At 44.7% G+C, this 23,222-nt stretch overlaps 1 protein-coding gene across 2 annotated transcripts in view; it reads left to right on the top strand.

Annotated features, from left to right (window-relative positions):
* The window catches only part of SBF1 (SET binding factor 1), a 1,592,200-nt gene that overhangs the window by 748,395 nt on the left and 820,583 nt on the right, over positions 1-23,222 (top strand). For both annotated transcript variants that reach the window (XM_078677863.1, XM_078677862.1), the window contains one exon: positions 11,540-11,608. In XM_078677863.1, the coding sequence (XP_078533989.1) occupies positions 11,540-11,608 (69 nt within the window). The remainder of the gene's footprint in view (positions 1-11,539; positions 11,609-23,222) is intronic.

The raw sequence follows: 23,222 nt of genomic DNA, 5'->3' as shown, positions 1-23,222 counted from the left end.
AACGCCTCTTATTTGGGGTAAGGCCAGAATTCGGGGTTCTCTCACCAAACTTTACACCCCACTATCGGAAGGGGGGTTTGGGAGCCCCCTACTACGAACACTATTATGCGGCTGCACAACTGCAAAGGCCAATGTGATGACTGGCTGGCCGCAATACTACAGAATTGGAGAGTTGGCCACTGGGCTATGGCAATACACGATATTGGAGTGGCTGCTCAGATCTGAGTCAGGATTCCCAAAACACAATCTATACCCCATTTTGCCCCTGACTTGCCACTTTGGGTGCTTCCTGGCAGTATAACAAGAGGCCCATGCCCTGAGATGGCGGGCTGGTCCGGGGCAGGCATCAGCACATGGAATTACTTATTCTTCGATTCTATGCGAGTTTGAAACCCTCGTGGACGACTCTGGAATACCTCCAGGCACCTTTTTGATGTAAGTCCCTTACTCACCAATTATATAAGATATGGGGCAAGACTCATGATGAACCTGTGGTATTTTGACTATTTTAGACCTTACTAACACACGGTACGGACAAACGGGCAATTGCAATGTTGTACAATTCTTTAAGGATGACACAGTGTCCCCCTTAACAACGCTCAGAGAATATTGGGACACAGCACTTTCAACAACACTGGCTGACAAACAGTGGGCACAGAGCCTAGGGTTCCCTAAGATTGTTTGCTCAAACGCCAGACTTAAGTACACACAATTTAATTATCTTCATCACACATACCTTACACCCCACACAATGAGGCGCTCATGTACCCAAACTCATCTAATGTTTGGCCATGCTGTCGCAGTACAGATGCCACATTTCTACATATGTGTGGCAATGCCCCCAATTATCAGCGTACTGGAATACAGTGAGTGGCCAACACTCTATCCGAGGCCATAGGTGCAGAAATCACAGCACAAGGCTCACCCTTTCTGCTGGGCATCACAAAACGCAATGCACAGCGCAAAACTCTTAACAAATTCCTAGATTTAGCTTTCGGCTTGGCTAAACAGAGGGTAGCTATGTCCTAGAAATCGAGCTCTGCTGCTCGCATTCAACTGTGGCTTGCTGACCTTCTCAAGGTTTTAGTGGCCGAATGCGAGTTGTCCTGCGGCAATATCCTGGGTTGCCCAATCCTCCTTAAACCCCCCAGATTGGAAGGAGTACCTTACGTTAAACGAATTAAAACGGCACATCGCTATCCCTTCACAGGGAACATCTTAGGGTTATATTGCGCCCGCACCCATGTAGAGAAAGACCTGCCCCACGGAGACTACACCCACAGAAGCGCGCCCCAACCCCCCAATCATTACTTTGGTATCCTTGGATAAACAAATTATTACGCTGTAGACATGCCTTTACACTAGTGCAGTGACACCAAATCCCCCTTAGCCCTTGCTAGAGACTAGACAGTATCTTACCGTCCAACATGCTGGTAGCTCAAATATTGCAAACCATGTAGCATGCTCATTATTACTTGTTGCCCTAGGTGCTTCCCATGGTATAAGACTGACGTTATCATGTTGCTTTGTTATGTTACTGTGATTTGTGAAACTGCAAGGGACTACAACAACACTGATGGCACAAATTGCTGTTTTAGTTATATCTTTCAGATATTGCATTAAATTATGTTGTAGTGTAATATATGTAACTCCCATTGCCTTCAGAGTTGTGTAACGTTTATTGAAAATCTCTAAAAATAATATTTTTTAAAAAGTGCGAAAGGGGTATTAGGCTCCGTTTCCCAGAATTCATAGTATGTTGGGCCCCGGGACATCAGGAGTAAAATGATCTCAACCACCACGGATGGGCCCGGTAGCCCTTGCATGCCCCTGCCCATCTGAAAAAGATTCTGACACTTACCTTTTTAGGATAGTGTATGCCATTTGATTAGAAGTACTTGGAGAAAAACACCAAGAGTTGTGCTGTAAGTGTATTTCTCCTGATCTTAATATTGAATCCAGCCTGCTATGTTCCAAACGTTCACCCCTAAACTCTTGGAACTCAAAAGATTGAGTGTCTGGCAGTTTTACTATTGGAGCACGGTCGAAGCTGATTTGCATATGGCTTGATTAAAACCAAAGTGGCATGGTGTGCAAAATAATGGTGGACTTGGATGAGACCCAAGCAATTACGAGTGGCTGAGATTTATTCAAAGAATCTATCCATCTTTTTTTTTACACTTCAATAACTTATCTACTGCAAAACTAGCAAGATATTGGGTGTCATTTTACATTTCTGACCAGTTTGCAGCTAAACGTTTCAAACTATAGATTGGTTGCATCACTAAGTGCTTTGATTTAATTAACACTAATATGTTAATATTCTTTTTAGTACATGGTTTTTGTCTTCATTTTCCTAATCATTAAGTTAATTTCTAGTAATTTACTAATATAGTATGAAGTAGATTAGGGCATTACTTATTAAAAAAACATTTTAAATATATAGTTTTGATTTCTTGTGTGAGTTCATCCATGGGGAAAAGATGCTATGGAACGCACTTATAAACAATCCTGTAGCCTCACAGGACTGGCCATTTCCCTGATCACACTATCCTCAAGTGGCTCATGGGAGGTACATGGGTTACAAATCCATCTGCATCAGGTTGGTAAGTTTGCCTCAGCCTGCGCTTTCCAGAGGCTTTTGAGTATCTACAAATAGGCTGCATTTGCTGGTGACGGTGCAGATTCATATCACTACCAAGTAACAAGGTTACAATAATGGAATTAATTGAAGTCAATGACTAGACAAATAATCTAACAGGGAAGTAGATATGTGTGCTTTTGTGGGACTATACCTATCATCATAGGAATGTCCTAATGGCATATGAATCAGCAAGTTGGTACCTCTGTGGTGATTAGTCCAAATTTGTTACCCGTTGTCAAGACCAACCATACATGCTAGGATTATGCTATCATCTGAATCTATAAGAGACTTCATGCTGTCAAATGGAGCATTGTTTTAATTACTGCCATGATTGGGGCTAATGATACCTTTTATTGCATCAACGAAAAAAGTATAATTCATTTAATAGTATTTTAGATGTGGCAATCCGTGATCCATTCTACGTACGATGAGAGTTATGTGGAGACAGCATTTTTCACTTTGAATACTATGTTTATCCTGATGTTCTGCTGACTGTTAGCAATACAAGGGGCCAGGAGGCAGAATGTGGTGGAACTACAAAATAAAAGTAATACACACAGTAGTTCATAAAGTAGTTGGAATTTATTCTTCATAGATAACATTTTGTTCAGTTTAACTTCTTGCAAGAACCAAGTCTGCGTAAAGGTATATTTATTCATTGATTTAAATGTATAAGTTCGCAAACATCTGTGAATCGGTTGTCCTGACGCTAAAGACAGAAGAACAGCCAGGAAATATAAAGTGACATAAGATGTAGGTTTTCATTTGCTTACAAAATACTAAACAACAAATTGGTCTGTCAGACAGTGTAAATCAGTTTACTCCAGGCCAGAACTTTTAGGTAGGCAAAGGATGTGCTGCCTTATCTGGCTCTTCCAACAAAAAGGGCAGCAAAAAGCCATGTTATCAAAACGGGGCTTTTAGACTGAAATTGTTAATAATGGTATGAAGGAAGGTTCCCTCCAATTGAATATTTAATACGTGATTTAGTTCCATAACACCTTTAAACAATTATCTCATTGTGGACATTGATAATTTTAGGGCTACTTTTCAATCTGACAGTGTAAAAGGTCCTGCAGTAAGTTTCAATGTATTTAGAAGTGTTCCACCAATACATATTTCCAGTTTCAAAGTGGTGTCTTGTAGATACACCCTGATGTGTAGTGCCTGTTTGTGCTTTATTGCATGTAGGAGGTACATACCCATAAACAATACATGAATACATTTTAGTTTGTCCATGTGTGTCTCTTAATTAGTTTTACGTTGCATAGGTCATGGAAAGTGCTGTGTGTTTGCAGGGGTTGTGCTCCAAATCTATATTCGGGATTATATCTGATCCTTCTTATTTGAATTTGTTTTTCTAATTAGGATACGTGCCAGATTTATGGCTGTTTTCTGGAAACTAAATTTAATTTTATGATTGTCCATATTTATTATTCTATCCAGACCAATGGCTGTATTTTGTATATTTTGTGGCAAAGCATCCTTAAACTTATAAACATTTCTTTACAGGAGTGTCTGAGTGGTTGTCCCTTGTTACTATATCTGTTTCATTATTGCAGTGATGGAGCAGTTACAGATTATTTGGGTGGAAGCTTGTCTACTTATATGCACTGATGACTTTTATGGTGGTCTAATATATTTTTTCTGCAATTTTGCCAATATCCAGAAATTGTATGTTCGAGGCATATGAGCTGCAGATTACACACTGTGCATAGATGGCCACCTAGTGTTTGGCCCGCATGTTTGCAGTTTGTTTTTGTTGTAGAAAAGTCTTTGGAAGTCACAGGATAGGTGACTCCTACTTTGGATAATACTGCGCATGGGCATCGGCTCCATCCCCAGATTGGTTTTTCCGCCACTGGGCTCGGATGTGTTTCCAGCGCTCTGTGTTGGAACCAATTTCCGTCGGCGCGCAGTCCTCACCAGCTTCGAGAATTCAGTTAAGAACGCGTTTCCAGTCGACGCTACTCTATCAACATCCAGGACATCGATTCCGGTCGTCGTCGAAGGCCTTCGGGCCCAACTAGGCCTCGACTCCAGCTCATGGAAAGGACGCCATTTAAAAAGTGTCCTCCATGTTGGGTCGAAGTTTCCCCACACCGACCTTCATGAGGTGTGTAACCTTTGCCTCTCCCCGGAGCACGAGGCCAGAGACTGTTCTACTTGTGCCTCCTTCCGCTCCAAGAAGATGATCCGGGACCGAAGAGCTCGGAGAACAAAGGCTCAAAGATCTTCAGCTCCGATTCCAGACGACATCTTCGAGGAAGGCGTTGACGTCCAAGAACAACATGGCGTCGACAGCAACTCCGAGGCAGAAGATTCCGATGTCGAGGATGTCACTCCAGCGCAGCGGGTCGTAAGTAAGACCGTCAACCCCGACCCTTCCTCGACACACCCCAAAAAGGCTCCGGTCACACCCTCGGCTCGGTTACACACCCAGACACTGCTTCTACTGCCCCACCTTCGGGCCCGGCTAAGAAGCTAACAAAGCCTTCAGGTGACTCGGGTCGACCTCCACACGGTGCCGACGCACACCTACCAGCACCGAAAAAGACACCATCTGTTGCCACGCCCACATCGAAACGATCGGCACCGAAACAGGCAGTTCCTACCTCGGCACTGAAACCAAGGTCGGAGCCAAGCAAAGCATCGGATACGAAGAAATAACCCGATCCGAAACCTTTATCGGCACAGAAAAATCGTTGGAGCCGACAAAACATTCGGAGCCGAAAAAGTTCCCAGCTTCTCCTGTAAAAGACATTACCAAAAAACCAAAAGAAGCAACTTCGGTGCCAAAACCTTCCTCCACACTGAAAGATCACACTTCTGCAGAGGACTTATTTCACCCAGACCCTGCACAAAAGACTTTGGTGAAAAATCCAACTACTGGTCGACTAAGTTCAGAGAAACGACCACTAGAAACACCAGCAACTCCTCCAAAGAAGAAGGACATAGCTATTTCCCCTCTAAGAGTGCCTTCTCCTTCTCCTCCAGCTATGCCATCACCACCTATTCCCCTGCCACAACATTCCCCTACACACTATCATACATGTGGAGAAGTGTGGCTCAATGGTTAGAGCGGCAGACCCTGATGCAGAGGTCTGGCCCGGGACCAGGGTTCAATTCCCGCCTCGGCGGGTCTTGGGCTCAATTTCCTCGGACCTGATAATTCTCGCTTCGGTGCCTATTCTAATCATGGGTCCCACTCTGTAACTCTGGGCAATAGCTTGCTTAATCTCCACAACGGCCCAACAGCGCTGGGATGCCTGGCTTCACCTTGGGGGTGCCCAGGAGTGGACATTTCACAGGGAAAAACCAGGAAGGGTTCCACAGCGGTATGCGTTACAGCGCCAGGACACCCCATTTGGGGTATTAGTGCGCTTTACAAGTACAAATTACATTACATTACATTACATGATGATAATGGGAATGATGGCTCCGATGACATAGGGGGTAACGCAGATGATCCATCTATTCCCCCAGGCTCACCTGACCCATGGAACGATTATAACATGCCAGACGTTCCAAATGTCCTTCAAGATGACATATACCCCTCTAGGCCTTCCCCGCCAGAAGACACTATGGGCTTTAATCAGTTGGTACACAGAGCTGCGCAATATCATGGGGTGGATATGCATACAGACACAGTAGAGGAAGACTTCCTATTTGATACATTTGACAATGCACAAAGATCTTCATCCATTTTACCCATGCTCAAAGGAGTTATTAAACACGCCCCTGAGGTTTTCAAAGACCCAGTTAGAACTCGGGTCATTAACCCACGAATAGAGAAGAAATATAAAGCTGCACCTTCAGATCCAGCTTATATTAAAGGCCCAGTTCCCCTAGACTCGCTTGTAGTTTCAAACGCACGCAAAAGGGCTAACTCACAAACGTCAGGTGAGGCTCCCCCATCTGACAAAGAGTCTAAACTCCTTGATGCGTCAGGAAAGAGAACTGCCTCCCAAGCAGCAAACATGTGGCGTATCGCCAATACACAAGCATTATTGGCACGTTACGACAGAGCACACTATGATGAACTAGAGTCACTGATGCAGCACCTCCTGGAAAAGTACAAAGATAAAGCTAATGAGCTTATCCAAGAAGGGAAAAATATTACCAACACCTCAATTTGTTGTGCACTTGACGCAGCAGACACTGCCTCCAGAGCAGTCAACACAAGTGTTTTCCTGCGTAGACATGCGTGGCTACGCATATCAGGTTTTAAACCTGAAGTCCTGAGTGCTATACTCAATCAACCCTTTGATGAGCAACACTTATTCAGACCCAAAGTAGACGCATGCCTCGAAAAAATGAAGGATACAGACACAGCAAAATCTATGGGAGCCTTGCAGTCGCAGGCTCTCAGACGTTCATTTCTACACTCATCCTATAGAGGTACCAATAGAGGATATGCTTCACACACCCTCCACCTCCTACAAAGCCCCCACACAATCTACATATAGTAAGGGCTACCAAAGGGGTGGTAACAACAACAAGGGCAGAGGCAAGACCAACAATTCCCGCTCTGCCTCCACCCCTACCCAATGACTCCCCTCCTCTTCCCCCGCCCCATTCCACTCCGGTCGGGGGAAGACTACAGCAATATCTGCCAGCCTGGAAAAACATCACATCATACAGGTGGGTGCTTCAAATAATCTAGTCAGGTTACTGTTTAGAACTAACATCCACCCCCCCAAACATACCGCCCAGACAGCTTCCAATGTCACAAGAACATTTGACACTGCGCAGACAGGAAGTGGTATCTCTCCTGCAGAAAAATGCAATAGAAATAGTTCCAAAGCATCAGCACAACAAGGGAGTATACTCCCTATATTTCTTAATTCCAAAGAAGGACGGATCTCTGAGACCTATTCTAGACCTCAGACCTCTAAACATTTACATACAGTCAGACCATTTTCATATGGTCACACTTCAACAAGTCCTTCCGCTCCTGTTACAAAACGACTTCCTTGTCACTATAGATCTCAAGGACGCCTACTTCCACATTCCCATCCACAGAGTGCACAGAAAATATCTCAGGTTTGTGCTAGACGGGCAGCACTGCCAGTTCAAAGTGCTCCCATTCGGAGTCACAACAGCACCAAGAGTGTTTACCAAACGCCGAGCAGTCATAGCAGCACACTTAGGAAGGCAGCAGATTCAAGTCTTCCCATATCTGGGCGACTGGCTCATAAAAGCAAGCTCATACAGCCTGTGCGTACAACACACTCGCGCCACAATTCTACTACTCCACAACTTGGGATTCACAGTAAATCACACCAAGTCACATCTGCTACCCTCGCACACACAACAATTCCTTGGTGTTACAATAAACACCCAATTAACACTAGCTTATCCCTCTCCAGCCAGGATACCAAGTGTACAAACGCTCCTAACAAAATTCAAACCACAACACTCGCTTCCAGCTCGAGTGTTCATACAACTCATAGGAATGATGGCATCTTGCATATTTATAGTACTTCACGCAAGACTGCAAATGCGTCGACTTCAAGAGTGCCTAGCACGACAGTGGAACCAGGCTCATGGTCAATTAATAGACCTAGTGTTGGTAGACAGTCGGACTCATCGCTCTCTGCAATGGTGGAGCACAAAAAACCTTTCAAAGGGTCGACCGTTCCCAGAGCCAGTGCCCCAAATCATGACAGCGGACACGTCGCTCTCCGGCTGGGGAGCTCACCTACTGCATCACACCATGCAAAGCAGGTGAACACCGCAACAAAAGCTACTCCACATCAACCACTTAGAGTTGCTAGCTGTGTTTCTAGCCCTAAAAGCATTTCAAACGCAAGTGTCAGGCAAAGCTGTCTTAGTCCGCACAGACAATATGACAGCGATGTACTACCAGGCCCGGACTGGCCGTAGCGGGCACTGGGCAATCCCTCGGTGCGCCGCATGGGTAGGGGCCGGTGTTGGGCCCCTGGGGGCCGATTTTGTTACAGGGCCGTTTTTGCAGCATAAAAAAACGGCCCTGGCAAAGAGCTTGGCGGCACCCCCAACCCCCGGAGGGGGGGCTGGGGCCGGCCGAGCACTTTGCCAGGGCCGGTTTTGGTTCCCAGTCCGGCCCTGTGTACTACATAAACAAACAAGGCGTGACACACTCTCTGCAGCTCTCTGTTAGCACAGCAGGTATGGAGATGGGCTATACCTCTAAAGATCTTCCTCTTAGCCCAACATGTCCCAGGAGTACAAAACACCATGGCAGATCTACTAAGTCGACAGACACCGCAGATCCACGAGTGGGAACTTCATCCGTAAGTTCTTCAACCGTTTTTCCAAACGTGGGGACAACCCACGAAAATGCAAAATGCCCAAACTTCGCCGCCAGATACCCACACCCATTGTCCAAAGGCAATGCTATATGGATGAACTGGTTCAGGACAATTTGCGTACGCTTTTCCTCCTCTCCCACTACTTCCATTAGTGGTACGCAAACTACAGCAACATTCCCTAACACTCATTCTAGTTGCTCCAACTTGGGCCAGACAACCGTGGTATACCACACTGCTGCAACTATCTGTGGTGCCACACCAAAAATTAAGCCTATCTCCATGCCTATTAACACAGAACCATGGAGAGATCAGACACCCGGGCCCAGCTCAGCTCAACCTAGCGATCTGGCTCCTGAAGTCATAGTTTGGTTACCTTAACCTTCCTCAAGAATGTATGAACGTCATCAAAGAAGCATGTTATGCTGCTAAGTGGAAAAGGTTTGTGATATACTGTCAAAACAATCACATAAACCCCCTGGATGTGTCTATTCAACACATCATAGGATACCTCCTACACCTTCAAAAGTGTAACTTAGCATACACGTCTATCAGATTACACCTTGCTGCTATAGCAGCATACTTACAAAATAGACAACATCTATCTCTTTTTAGAGTACCAGCTATAAAAGCTTTCATGGAAGGGCTGAAAAGAATAATCCCTCCCAGAACACCACCTTCACCAGTGAGGAACTTAAACATCGTTCTCACACGTCTCATGGGGCCTCCCTTTGAACCTTTACACAAATGTGAATTGCAATTCCTAAATTGGAAAGTAGCTTTCCTAGTAGCCATTACTTCTCTTAGAAGAGTAAGCGAACTGCAAGCATTTACCATTCAAGAACCTTTCCTGCAAATGCATCATAACAAAGTGGTTCTTCATACTAATCCTAAATTCCTACCAAAAGTAATTTCACTATTCCATCTAAATCAATCTGTGGAGCTGCCTGTATTCTCGCAGCGACAAACAGTCGCTGAAAGAGCTCTACACACTTTAGATGTTAAAAGAGATCTACTTTATTACATAGAAATAACACAAAGTTTTCACAAAACAGAACAGCTTTTTGTGTTTTTCACCACCACATAAAGACAATCCCATATCAAAATCTGGAATTGCTAGGTGGATTGTCGAATGCATACAAATCTGTTACCAGAAAGCCAAACGCACGTTAACAATTCCTCCAAAAGCCCATTCTACAAGAAAGTTAGGGGCTTCTGTGGCATTCTTAGGGAACATTCCCTTAGATGACATATGCAAAGCAGCATGGTCTACACCGCACACATACGAGTGGTCGCCGCTAAGGTGGGTACTGCTATACAATCTATGCACATTGCGTAAGCTGCAGCTCATATGCCTTGAACGGAAAATGCTACTTACCAGTATGCATCTGTTCTTGGCATGTAGAGCTGCACAGATAAACACGCCCACCCGCCTACCTTTATCTGTTCCAGTATTATCTTAATTAGATACAAACCACATGGACATCACTACTTCTTGTACAGCTCCATCACCTCCCTAATGGCGAAAAACAATCTGGGGATGGAGCCGATGCCCATGCGCAGTATCATCCAAAGGAGGAGTCACCTATCCTTTGACTTCCAAAGACTTTTCTACAACAAAAACAAACTGCAAACATCCGGGCCCAACACTAGGTGGCCATCTATGCACAGTGTGTAACTCTGCAGCTTTACATACCCAGAACAGATGCATACTGGTAAGTAGCATTTTCCTTTTGTGGAATATTCCTCTAGTAAGTTACTGATATCCAGATGAAATTGCACCATTTATCCTAATAGGGAAAATTTAATCTGTATAATTATGATAGTGCATTATGTGGTAACTAGTTGAGAAAATCTGCCTCAATGTTAATAAAGCTTAGTATGCTGTGGGCCCATTCATGTGTCCATTGTCATCCTCCTTTCAGTAAGAAAGGAATGCCAGTGAAAGAGTAGTTGGGTTTATGTTATGCTATTAAAAAATACATTTTCTGGATTTTACATATGTGCTATGTTTTTTAACTGTTAAGATTTTGGTAAGCCACTACCGCAAGCCATTGTCACAGTGGAAACCAATGCTCCAGCCACTAACACACACAGAGCCAAGACACAGTTTTCCTGTTGTATCATATTAATTTACTAGTCGTTTGTATTAAGTTGGCTGTGGTTATTGCTACTGGTTTTTAAATAGGTTCAATAAATTCTGTGACGGTCTTGGTCAATGTTTTGAAATCATACGAAATGGGTATGTACCTCACGTTTGTATTCAGTATGTTACGGTTTACTTCAGTGTTACTCATCCTGAATTGGCAGTTTGTTTCAGTGCTTTTCCACATATGTTGGAAAAGTCCTTAGTGTGTTTCCTGATTGCACTTGTATACAGTTGCTGTCTTAACACTTCTTTATAATCTCACAAGACAACCAGGGTCTCTTTTTACCTGTTGGATTTTATTTTGATGTCTAAGTTCAACTTTAACGTCATTTTAGGTTACAAATTGCAGATTTTATTGGCTGATAGCAAAGGAGTGCCACTGTATGATTCCATAAGCATGCAATTCCTTATCTTGTTTTTGTTAATTTTCTTTCTTTTATCTTCTCACTACAGGACTGCACACCCATGGATGAACACGGAATAGCTGCCTCTTTGCTACCACTGGTGACAGCTTTCTGTAGGGTGAGTGTTTTATTTTTTTAAAGAAAAGCGTGGAATATTTAAAACTTAAAGATTTTCCTTCATTGCAAATAGCAGGCAGATCTTTTCTTTTGTAACTTGTTCATTACTGACATCCAAATCTAAATATAAAATATGATTATTAACGCCTCTAGTTCGAATGGTTATAATAGGAACACTCTATGAACTTCCCTCAACCATGCTAGAGCAGTGTGTTCCAAATAGTCTGCTATCTGTGTGGGGAGAGCCTTGTGTTGCAATGTATACAAACCGGCGTAATATGCAATGAGAACCCTAATGTGTGTGTAGTATCTTGGTGTACCGTACTGCCTACATCCACAATTTTCAGTATGATATTGCCTGCACTTGGCTGCTAAATCACCATATCCACTGATTTACTAGGTCTTTCTCCCTGTCCATAGGTGCGAGCTTTGGCAATTTCCCCGAGTCTACATTTACGTTCTGCCTCCTCAAAGTATTCTGTGATCATTTGTTGCATCTGTGCTTGTGCTATTGGTGAATTAGTCGCCCCTAATCTGGCATCTTGTATTTTCAGTTCCAGCTCCACTCTGGTGAGATGCTGCTTTAGTGTTGCCAAATTCGCCAGGCATCCTCTGTTATCGTGTATTAATAGTCCCTTGCCACGGTCGAGCTAGGCTCGGGTACAGTCAGGTTTCTGCCCAGTATCTCGTTAAGTGTGCATTTAAAGTCCTCACCCAACAATATTGAGTACCGCGGTGTCTCACAGATCATGTCCCAGGGGATAGAATAAAAGCTGGGAGTGTCTGTTTGGACCATAGCAGTTTACTTAGGTGAAACCAGCTATTCAATAAGGCCTCATAGCATGGCTGATCATCCGTTTTCGAGCCATGCAAGTAGATTCCAGCTCATTTTTTAAACCAAAATTATGACACCTCTAGCATATGTGGAATAGGAGCAAACTACCCTCTGCTCAGCCCAACAATTGGCAAATTGGGATGGTACACTCGGATTCAGGTGTGCCTCCTTCAATAGTGGTATTTGACTGTTGTTTCTGTCTAGGAAAGTGAGGACTTGACTAGCTTTCCTGTAGTTATTGAGACTTTTCATATTCCATGTGAGACCATTTAGCTTGCCCTGGCCACTGCTCATAACAGTGAGAATGTGATTCGTCTGTTCCAGTGAGTGATGAGCAGCCAGCTTCTCCCAGTGAGATTGCTATCATTGGGGTAAGCATCGCCGATCCTAAAGCCAACTAATGAGTCACCATCAGAGCTCCCTCCCACCCTGGTGAAGAACAAACCAAGGTGATTCCCACATTTAACCATTAACAATTTCAACAAATTAAGTCGTTCTGGTGATGTAAGCCCTGTATGTTTTGGTTTGAAGGTATGCCCAGGCAGGCTGACCAATGCTCTTTCTCCTTCGAAGAATCTTAGGGTGGGTCGAAGCTTTGCATATCCAGACCAAGTAGCAAACAGTCTATGTGAATGAAGTTGTATACCTCGGGGCCTCTTGGCCAGAACTTAGCGAAGGAGCTGCAGATTGGGCTCGTGTTTGTAAAAGTGACCCAAGTAGGAAGTGTAAGAAGCTGGCTTTTTATGTGGTTTTCCAAATTGAGGTACACTATTTAGAAAGTCCAGGCTACCCTTATTGGCTTACAGGGCTTAAATTAATTATCCTAAATGCTCTTTGTGGTAGTTTGGGCGAGCAGTTTAGACTTATCAAAAGGTAGAGTTAAGCATTTGTTGAACACATAGTCAATTAATGAGACACACACTCTAGAAGACACTCAAGCGCAAATTTAGAAAAAAAAAAATTTTTATATAAATTTTACACCAAGATTATCGGAATCAGGTAAGTACTTTAGCTGTTACCAAATTATACAATAAAAACAGTAAAAAATTACAGCTGTCAAATTTGAGGCATGAGCCTCGAGCTCAGTAATGTTTTCCTATGGGAGAAACGTTCACTGCATTGGACTTATGGTAAATAGGGGCCATGATCCAAGAAAGCCTCAAGAGTTCAAGTTTACCTGCTCTGGGGTGCCTGGGTGCAGAGGTGCTTTCAGCAGTGATATCCTCGTACACTACAATCTAAAGTCAGTGGAGAAAGTACCTGTCAAAAAAGGCTGCAAAGGGGGACTGGGGAAACGGTCTGCCGGAACCCAAGGGGGGGACTCTACTTTTGGGGGTCTCTGGACCACAGACACTCCATGAGTCTGGGCTGGGGATCTCGGGTGCAGAGGTGTTTTGTCCGGCAGGTTGCTGAGTTATTGTTTTTCATGGTTCTCGGAGTTCCTTCAGAAGAGGAAACTAATTACAGCAGGGCCACCCTTGGTGTGGAGCTGGCCTCTCTCTGAGTGCCTCGATATGCAGGTACATTTTGGCAGCGGTTGGTGTTCCAACTGATCACAAACAAGACTTGGTGCTTGCAACTGGCTCCAGTTCCTCGGGTATTGATGCAGGGCAGCTCACGGGGGTTCTGGCATCTCCAAACTTGGTAAGGAGATGTATCTGATCTACTGGAGTACAAACATCTCTTGCTGGGGTGCTGCTCCCTTGGTGGTCCCGGAGGTCGACAGAACGGTGTACCAGGCAGCTGAAGTCAGTGCTTGCTTGTATAGGGGAGTAACTCCTCTACTCCACAGGAGATGTTGCTGAATCCAGGAAATACTGGGCAGACCTTCAAGGGTTTGGGAAGGCTGTTCTGCTTCTGGACAAGTCGGTGATTGTCAGGAGAGCAGCATTCAGGCAGAGTTTTGCACCAAAGTTGATGCTGGTCCACTATTCTTACGTCTTCATATCATCTTTGTCTTTCTTCAGGCAGACAAATCTGAGTTTCCTGGTATCAGGGAGCCACCTAAATGCTAACTTTAGGGGCATTAAGGGGAGTGAAGGGTAGCAACCAATGCCAATAACTACTACACCCCCTATATGACCACTTCCTTTGGGGAGGGGCATTAACCATATCCTAGAGTTCCTCATTCCACCAAAAACAAGATGGTGGAACCCTTCCTTCATGGAGCACATCAGGTAGCCCACCCTAGGGGTGTGACTAGCTTGGAGGTGCAACACTGGTACTTGGATAGCTAATTTACCACCTGTCTTGGTGCCAAATGGACCTCAGGCCAGGGGGTGGCATTTTCCATGTCTTGGGTATGCTGGGGTCACATATCAAAGGCAGAAAGGGCTTTGAATCGCCTGGCCTTGATATGCTAAATTACTAGCCCGCCTGCTGGAAAAACTGTTAACACCTTCCTCCAGAGCAGGCATTGTTTCTGGCCTCAGAAACCATGGGCTTTTACCTGCAGGGGATCAGAAGCTAATCTGTGGTCAGCTAGCACACTAGACACTGGTAGTTTTTTTGGGGAGGCACCTCCAAGGTGGGACCCCTAGGTACCAGGCGTGCCACTTCCTTGGGACATACAGGGGGTGCTAAAGTGTGTGCCGATTGTGTTACAATTAGACCATTTTACTTTGTTTTTAGGGAAAGAGCACTGACACTGGGGCCTAGTTAGCAGGGACCCTAGGCACATCAGTAGAAAAACATCAATACCAGTGGCAAAATGTGGGGGGGCTATTACAAAAAGGGGCACTTTCCAACAGGTACCCGTGTGCAATCATCTGGTCAGACTGTCACTCCCAGCGGACTGGTGTGGTGATTGGCTGCTATTGTGTAATTTCTCTGATTTTTTTCCAGTGTGAGCCTTGAGAAATTCTCCTGCCTTTTGCGGGTTTTGGAACACATGATGCTTCCCATGCAGCATGACCTTAGGCCTACATCGGGCAGAGCATGGTGTAGAGGATCATGTCCCTGATCAATTGCTGTTTAACGCCTTAACCGCGGCGGTTTTTCCGCCGCGGTGCGGGCGTTCTAAAGGGTGGGCGGGGCACCGTCGGCCGTTGGCCGACGGCAGCACTAGGGAGGTAGTGCTCCCGTCGGCCAACGGCCGATGGGAGCACACAAGGGGTTATTCCGTGCATATTTTCAGCACACTTGCTGAAATCTGGGAATAGGGATACACAGTTCCCATCAGAGAACAGCTCCAGGTTCTCCTTGCTATCTTATGTGCAATATCCCTGTCCTGGTAGTATAATAGTAGTTCAATAATGGGTCTGGACTGAGCAGTCTTGCCATAAGGTATCTATGTGCATGCTTCACTAATAGCAGCTTGGAGAATTCCTTTGGTACCAAACAGGGAGGTCAGCGTGCACTCGGGCACAGAGTTTGGCTTCCATGTATTGGCCAACTCTAGGACCTCCAAGATGCAGAGAATATTTCTGCGTGAGTGCAACTCTAGAACCTCATTTTTTGATGCAATAATCTGAAGCACCTTCTCCATTGTGTGAATTGCGTTGTCTTTGGAGAAGACAGTGCGTTCCACTGCTTCCTTCAGGTGATCTACATGTTTCTCGAGCTAATACGTTATCTTGTCAATGTGGAAATTGAGTGTGCCCATTTTTTGGTCAATGGATCTCAGAGTGTCTTGCAGGAGGATTATCAAATCTTCCTTTCCCTGTTGGTGAGTATAGGGTGGTCCAGGGTTTTGTCCCCAACACTCAGGCTCCTAGGTCTGTGTCAGATCAAATTGTCTTGCGTCAGTCTCTGCCACTGCCAAGTTCAATGCGCTATTCGCTGATGGGTTCTGTGCTTGCTCGGGGGTGTACTCTAGTGCTCAAGGAGGTCCAGAGTCGTTTGCAGCTGTAGAGGCTCCGCCGCTGTATACAAGTAGCCAGAGTGTTCGTATAACCGCATGCCTTCTTCTACACCAGCCAACCCACAACAGGTTCCTTGTAGTGACTTATTGTTGTCCTGCATGACTGCCAGTCCCTTTGGCCAAGTGATGTGCATTTGTTGCAACCCCGCCTAAACACCTGTCATGAGGGAGGCATGAGCAGGTCTTATGCATCCAGGTCAGTAGACACCTTCCAACGTACATCATACACCCCAAGTGGACCAGCCTCGTCGCCAAAGAAGCCTATCAGCCAGACAGCACTACCGACGATTGCTCCTCGCCCGGGTTCTCTCATCCTCGCCGCTGGCCCCGCCTCTCTGCAGTGCATGCTTCAGTTCTGCAGCGCATGCTCCAGTTCTGCAATTGTGGCACAGTGATCTCAGGCCAACGCAGCCTCCCGGTGCTGCAGGTTTTCCCATTCAGTAGTCACTCGAAGCCGCCATCGTGACCATCCCCTTGACCTGCATTTACCATAGGCTTAAAGCGCTCCTGCCTTCTGGTTATCAGCTGTTGCAATGCATGTCACTTGTATCACCAGGTCATCCGGGGTTATAGAAGGTGTGCGCCATGCATGGTGAATGTTTTGAGATTGTTAGCTCCGGACGTTGGAGCATGCCTAGAGTGCGGCCATTTTGCTTGCCTGCCTTCTGGGGCCCCCCAAATTTCCAAAATATATTTAAAGCTGATATTTCAGTGATGCAAATCAAACCATGTTGGGGAGACTGTTACTAATATTATTAACTTGGTGGTAGAGACAGTGTAGCTATGTTAATGTATTACCCATGCAGAGGCATTCCACATTGACAAAGCATTTTTACATTACTGCTGGCAAATGTGCCTGAAGCACGGAGGCAATCACTGCTGGCAGTCTTGCATATGGTGGCCACTAACGTAATCTTGTCTGGTTACCACCAGATCTCTAATAATACTAGCACCTAGAGAGGATTTTCATTGAACACAAGTAGCTCTTATTACAGGAATGTTTGGAGACCCCTGAACTAGAAGCAAATGCTGCAGTCTCTCCTTATCTATAAAGTATTAGTTTGTTTCTGCCCTCTTTTGTTGCCATTACATACAAATACCATGTTTATAGTTTTTGCAACTGTTGGGGCGTTTGGGATATTTTGGTTACCTGTTTCCTCAATCAAGTTGTGAACTTAGGGACTGCACCCTAGACTCCCTCTTGTGAGGGTTTGTACTGGTAGATCTTTTATTTACACTCTCATAAGGCCTCCTTGAAACTAGCCCTGCTGTTTGTCGTTCAAGCTGGACTGGTTTCACTGGTTGTTCAATGTCATTGTCTTCTTAAAAGCCTTTTGTTTGGGGAAAATGTGCTTCTCTCTGCCTCCAAGCTAAACGAGCTCCTACTGTTAATCTGCCAATTTGGGGGGCGCTGGCCCATTTTATGTGGGTTAGGAGGTTAAGGTTTCCTCTCCTTTCGGTCCTTTGGACCCACCTTCTTATCTTTCATATGATGTTCGGAAGCAGCTTATTGGGTTCTTAACTTCGTTAAGTAGTTTACAAACATAGTAATGGCCTTTTTCACTGGAGTTACACCACTTGATATTCCTTAGGGAGAGTGCAAAGAGGTAAGAATGGTTTCTTCTTGTGAGTCTTTACACCAATATCCGAAAGGGAGAGAGCTTTAGTAGACTAGTAAGTAAAAGTTACTCACTGTATTGACTGTTGTACTTGTAAAAGAAACCCCCCTTCTCCTTTTCTTCCACTCCTCTTTACAGCTCTGTTACCCCTGGCAATTAATGGTCCTATGGATTGGTAATCTAGTGACTTCAATTTTAACAGATTTTGTCTTGCAAAAGACTATTGAAGTGCTATGGCTTGCTCCTCTAGACAACTCTCAGGGATGGGAGGGCTTGAGGTCAGTAGTCATCATGGTGAGCAACTTGGACTTTTTTTTTTAACTAGTTGTGCGACTCTTCTGTCTTATGAATGTTCTTGGTGTATTTGATCATTTACACAAATTCTAAATTAAAAGTAGTGATATCCTCTGAGGGGGTGTAATCTTGAATAAAGAAAATAACAAGACAGTGATAAGCATAATGCCTGCAGAGGATTGTAACTCCAGGCCTTTAAGAAACTTCATGTTGTTCTGCAGACCATATTCTAATGAACAACTTGGAATCCAGCATTCAAATTTGTCGAGTATGTTCTTTGCAATTACTAGTCAGCATCAGATACCCATAATTGTTAAAGATTTAAAATTAGCCACCTCAAAATCATAACGAAGGCAAACAAATTGAAACAGAAGAACTGCCTGAATAAATTTAGATGCCCTTGGTCGTTGAGCTGTCTTGCTGGAACATGGAGATCAAGAGTTCTTCCCTCAAATGCTGAAAAGAATTGAGGTGATTTTTACATTTTAAATTCTTGAAGGTTTACCAAAGGCATTCTTTTTAAAGTTTAATGTGATTAATCTAGCTCAGACCCAAAGTCCACATAGAGGAAGTCTGGCTTTGCATGTTGAGTTTTAAGACACCTATTTGCTATATGAAGTTATTAAAGCCACAGGTCTAAGTCCTCACCAGAATTTTCACATAAAGATCCAGAGAACACTTCACTTCCCATCAACATCGTGTAGATCAAAGCAAAATGCATTTGTTATGTAGTTTCAAAAGGCTATGGTACTAGTACACAGCAGAAAACTACTTCTATGTTTTACTGAAACATAACCGACTGAAGCTGTTCTATTTATCTCTGTTGCCTGGGCTCCGTAGTCAGTTCTATTTGGGGGTCATAAATGTGAAAGCAGACATGCTCAGCAGACTGCCTTCATGCTCCCTTTCGAGATCAGTATATGACACGGAATGTTAAGTTGTTCTTCACTTTGATGTCCTGAATTGAAACTTGTTTTTGCTTGTACCAATATTCTAGTGACCAATTTTTCATAGATAATTTGGAAGATTATTTTTATGTCTGTCTTCCTTAATTAACCTTTTAAGACAGGGTGTGAAACATGCGTTGTAGAAGAGCATATTCTCAATTGGAATTGTTTTGTGTTTCTTATGTATGTTTCTTTATGTTTAGCAGACCGTGTAAGGTCCCTGTTGAATAACAACCTTTGTAAAAATGAATGCCTGCTTTTCTTTAATACATGGATCTGTCTGCTTGTTAAGCACTCTTTTACAGAGTGCTTATTTTTGGCTGACCCACCACAACGAAGATTTGTGTTACTATATGTAATTTGAGTTAGTATTGATTGGCTTGTATAGTTTGTAACAGTTAATCCATTTAGGCGATGGAATTATTTGTGTGAACATTAGTCATTGTCGAAGTACATTAGTTAAATATATATTTGTAGCAATTTGAGCTGTAGATGCACATGCTCTGCATACTCGGCCAGCTGTTTTTCTGTGAAAAAGCTTCAAGTCACAGGGTACTGTGTGACTCCTCCTGTAGTCCACAAAACACGAGTACCAACTTCACCTTTAGATTATGGGTTTTTTCCATTGGGTTCAGACGTGTTCCGTAACGACTGCAATATCAACATGCTCTTCATGGCTTTCTCTGGCCTGGCTGGTCTTTAATATCTGCACCAAGGATTGGAGAACAATATTTGTGTGTGGTTTGCTTATTTTTTTACTGACCGTGTGTATGCTTTGTCCCTAAAACTGGATTAAAAAAAAACCCAGTTGGCACTCTTTGGCCACAGGCCAGTCCCTTGTAAATGGTATCATAGGTACCAAGGGCACCGTTGCCAGGGAATGCCTCGAAGGGCTGTAGCACTTATTGTGCCCCCCCCCCTTAGAGGCCTTGTATATATTCTCTCTCTCTCTCTCTCTCTCTCTCTCTCTCTCTCTCTCTCTCTCTCTCTTTCTTTCTTTCTCTCTCTCGCTCTCTCTCTCTCTCTCTCTCTCTCTCTCTCTCTCTCTCTCTCTCTCTCTCTCTCTCCCTCTCTCTCCCTCTCCCTCTCCCTCTCCCTCTCCCTCTCCCTCTCCCTCTCCCTCTCCCTCTCCCTCTCCCTCTCCCTCTCCCTCTCCCTCTCCCTCTCCCTCTCCCCCTCCCCCTCCCCCTCTCCCTCTCCCTCTCCCTCTCCCTCTCCCTCTCCCCCTCCCCCTCCCCCTCCCCCTCCCTCTCCCCCTCCCCCTCCCTCCCTCCCCCTCAACAAAATGAAGCGTCGACATGGTACACATCCCTGTGTGCAATGCCTACTACCCTAGCATAGGTCAGCCACCCCTCTAGCTGGGTGCACTATACCAGTGGTGAGGGTACAGGTGCATGAACCCTGTACCTTTACAGTGTCTAAGACAATTCTTAGACATTGTAAGTGCAGTAATGCCATTAAGTGCATATGGTGCTGGAAGTTTATCATTATGACCAACTACCTAACACTAGTATCCAGGCTGAGTGGCTGATCGCCAGCTGCCACCACCGGACATTTTTCTGGACTCCTGGGTCGAGAGCCTGCTGCTCTCAGGGGTCTGAAACAATGCACATCCTGGGACGAGGTGCCAAACCTCCTCCCCCAGGATGGGCAGGGTCCACGAAGGCCCCCACTTGTTCTGACACACCCACCTCCCTTTTCTGGTGGGAGAATCAGCGGGGAAACCAAGTAAGGAAAAGAGGCGTGCCCACCTTTGCCAACCCCATCCCTCAGGTGGGGGAGACAAGGTGAAGCATAACTCTCAGTCCCTGCCATCTTGTAGATGAGGGGACGCAGCCAACCAGAGTGAGGCATATGCCCGCCTCCCACTGGAGGTTGGCATAATAGGGGTGTACCCACCCCAAGGAAGGGACCCATTGGTCCCAACCTTTACTTACCTGTAACACCCCTAAATCTAGTTTTCAGGGACAACCCTGAACCTTGCCTCCTCAGACAAGGATCGACAAGAAGAAGAGAAGATGGACTGAAGAAGCAGTGCAGAAACTAAGAAGAGGAGGACACCCACTGACTTGGCCCCAGCCTACTGGTCTGTCCCCACCTCGAACCTGCTTCAGCGAAATCCTGATGTGTCCTGCAGCCAGCTGCCTCAAGAACCTGAAGGACCTGCCCTATTTATATTTATTTTATGAACTTGTAGGGCGCAACAGCTACCCAAAAGGGTTTCCCGGCGCCAAAGACACAGCAAAGCAAAGAGAGTGGAACGTCTTAGGTCATTCAAAATTATTGGTTGAACAACCAGGTTTTTATTTCTTTCCTGAACTTAAAATAGCTCTCTTCTTTGCGTATGTGAATGGGTAAGGTGTTCCACATAGAAGGACCCTGATGGGCGAAGGATCTTCCTCCCATTTTGGAGAGCTTAAATCTGGGCACACAGTATGTTGCCGCTGAGAGTGAACGTAGATTTCTTTTAGGGATGTAGGGGTGCACTAGTGTCTGAAGGTATTTAGGTGCAATGCCCGCTTTTATTTTAAACATATAGTTTAAGGTCTTAAATTTGATTCGGCTTTCCACTCTGAGCCAGTGAAGTTTACGCAAGTGAGGGGTTACATGGGCATTTTTAGGTATTTGACAGAGAATCCTGGCAGCCGCATTTTGTATCATCTGAAGTCTCTTTATTGTTCCTTTGTTGGCACCAAGATATAAGATGTTCCCGTAGTCAAGCCGAGATGTAACTAAGGCATTGACTACTGTTTTCTGCATGGAGATTGGTAACATCCATAGTATTTTTTTGAGCCATCTAAGGATGGTAAAACAAAGTCCGACCACTTTGCTGACCTGTTGCTTCTTCATGGACAACTCGTCGTCTAAGATGACCCCCAGATTCCTAGCATGAGAGACTGGTGTTGGTAGGTTTCCTAACTGGGAGGGCCAGTGGGAGGCATTCCATAGATCAGGATGTTTTCCCAATAACAGAATCTCTGTCTTGTCTCCGTTTAATTTCAACTGATTCACATTCATCCAATTGTAGATGTTCTGGAGACCTTGTTTGAGCAGAGACGGAGATGACAAGTTGGATTCTGATAGCCTGAAGATAATCTGGGAATCATCCGCGTATGTCATAAAAGTTAGCCCAGATTTTTCAGCTAAATCTGCCAAGGGTCTTAAATACAGATTAAAAAAAAGAGGGCTTAAAATTGATCCCTGCGGTACTCCATGTGGGGAATCAAAAGATTCAGAGCATGCCAAAGATGAAGCTATATGGAAAGTCCGTTGGTCTAGAAAGGATTTAATCCATTTCAAGGCATTGCCTTGAATGCCATTATTTTCTAGTATGCTAAGCAATTTTTTATGTGACACAGTGTCAAAGGCTGCGCTTAAATCTAATAAGATAAGCGCAACCGTTTGACCGTCGTCAAGATGTTTCCGGATCGTCTCTGAAACTCCCAACAGAGCGGTTTCTGTAGAGAAACCCGCTCGGAAACCTGATTGGGTTGGGTGAAGAAGGGAATTTAATTCCACAAATGTTGTAAGGGCAGAGTGTACATGTCTCTCCAGGCATTTAGAGAAGGCTGGGAGAAGGGAAATGGGTCTATAATTGGCTAAGATGTCGGGGTCTGCTGTAGGTTTTTTCAGAAGAGGGGTTACTATCGCATGCTTCCATAGGCTCGGTACTTCTGCGAGTTCTAAGGAAGAATTTAAGGTGTCAGCAATGATGTTAAGGGAGGAACAGTCTAGCTCTTTCAGGATATTCATAGGAATGGGATCCTGCGGAGAGCCGGATTTGATAGACTTCATGATGGATTGAAGGGTATCAATTGTTATGGGCGGCCAATTGTGTAAGGTTTGATTAATAGTAGGAGTGTTCAGCAGGTCTTGTTTAATGGTAGTGTCATCACTACTCTTATCTATTCCCTTAATTAGTTTCTCTATTTTCTCAGAAAAGAATTGGGCAAGGTCCTGACATTGCATTTTGTTCAGCGGGCGGGCCGGAGCAGTGGTTTGAGCTCCCGCTAGATCTTTAACCGTATTAAATAAGGTTTTAGGTTTGTTCACAGCTT

The sequence above is a fragment of the Lissotriton helveticus genome, chromosome 1_1, assembly GCF_964261635.1.
Source record: "Lissotriton helveticus chromosome 1_1, aLisHel1.1, whole genome shotgun sequence".
In the NCBI taxonomy this organism is placed as follows: Eukaryota; Metazoa; Chordata; class Amphibia; order Caudata; family Salamandridae; genus Lissotriton; species Lissotriton helveticus.
The sequence above is the reverse complement of the archived record's forward strand: the minus strand, read 5'-3'. Positions and strand labels throughout refer to the sequence as shown.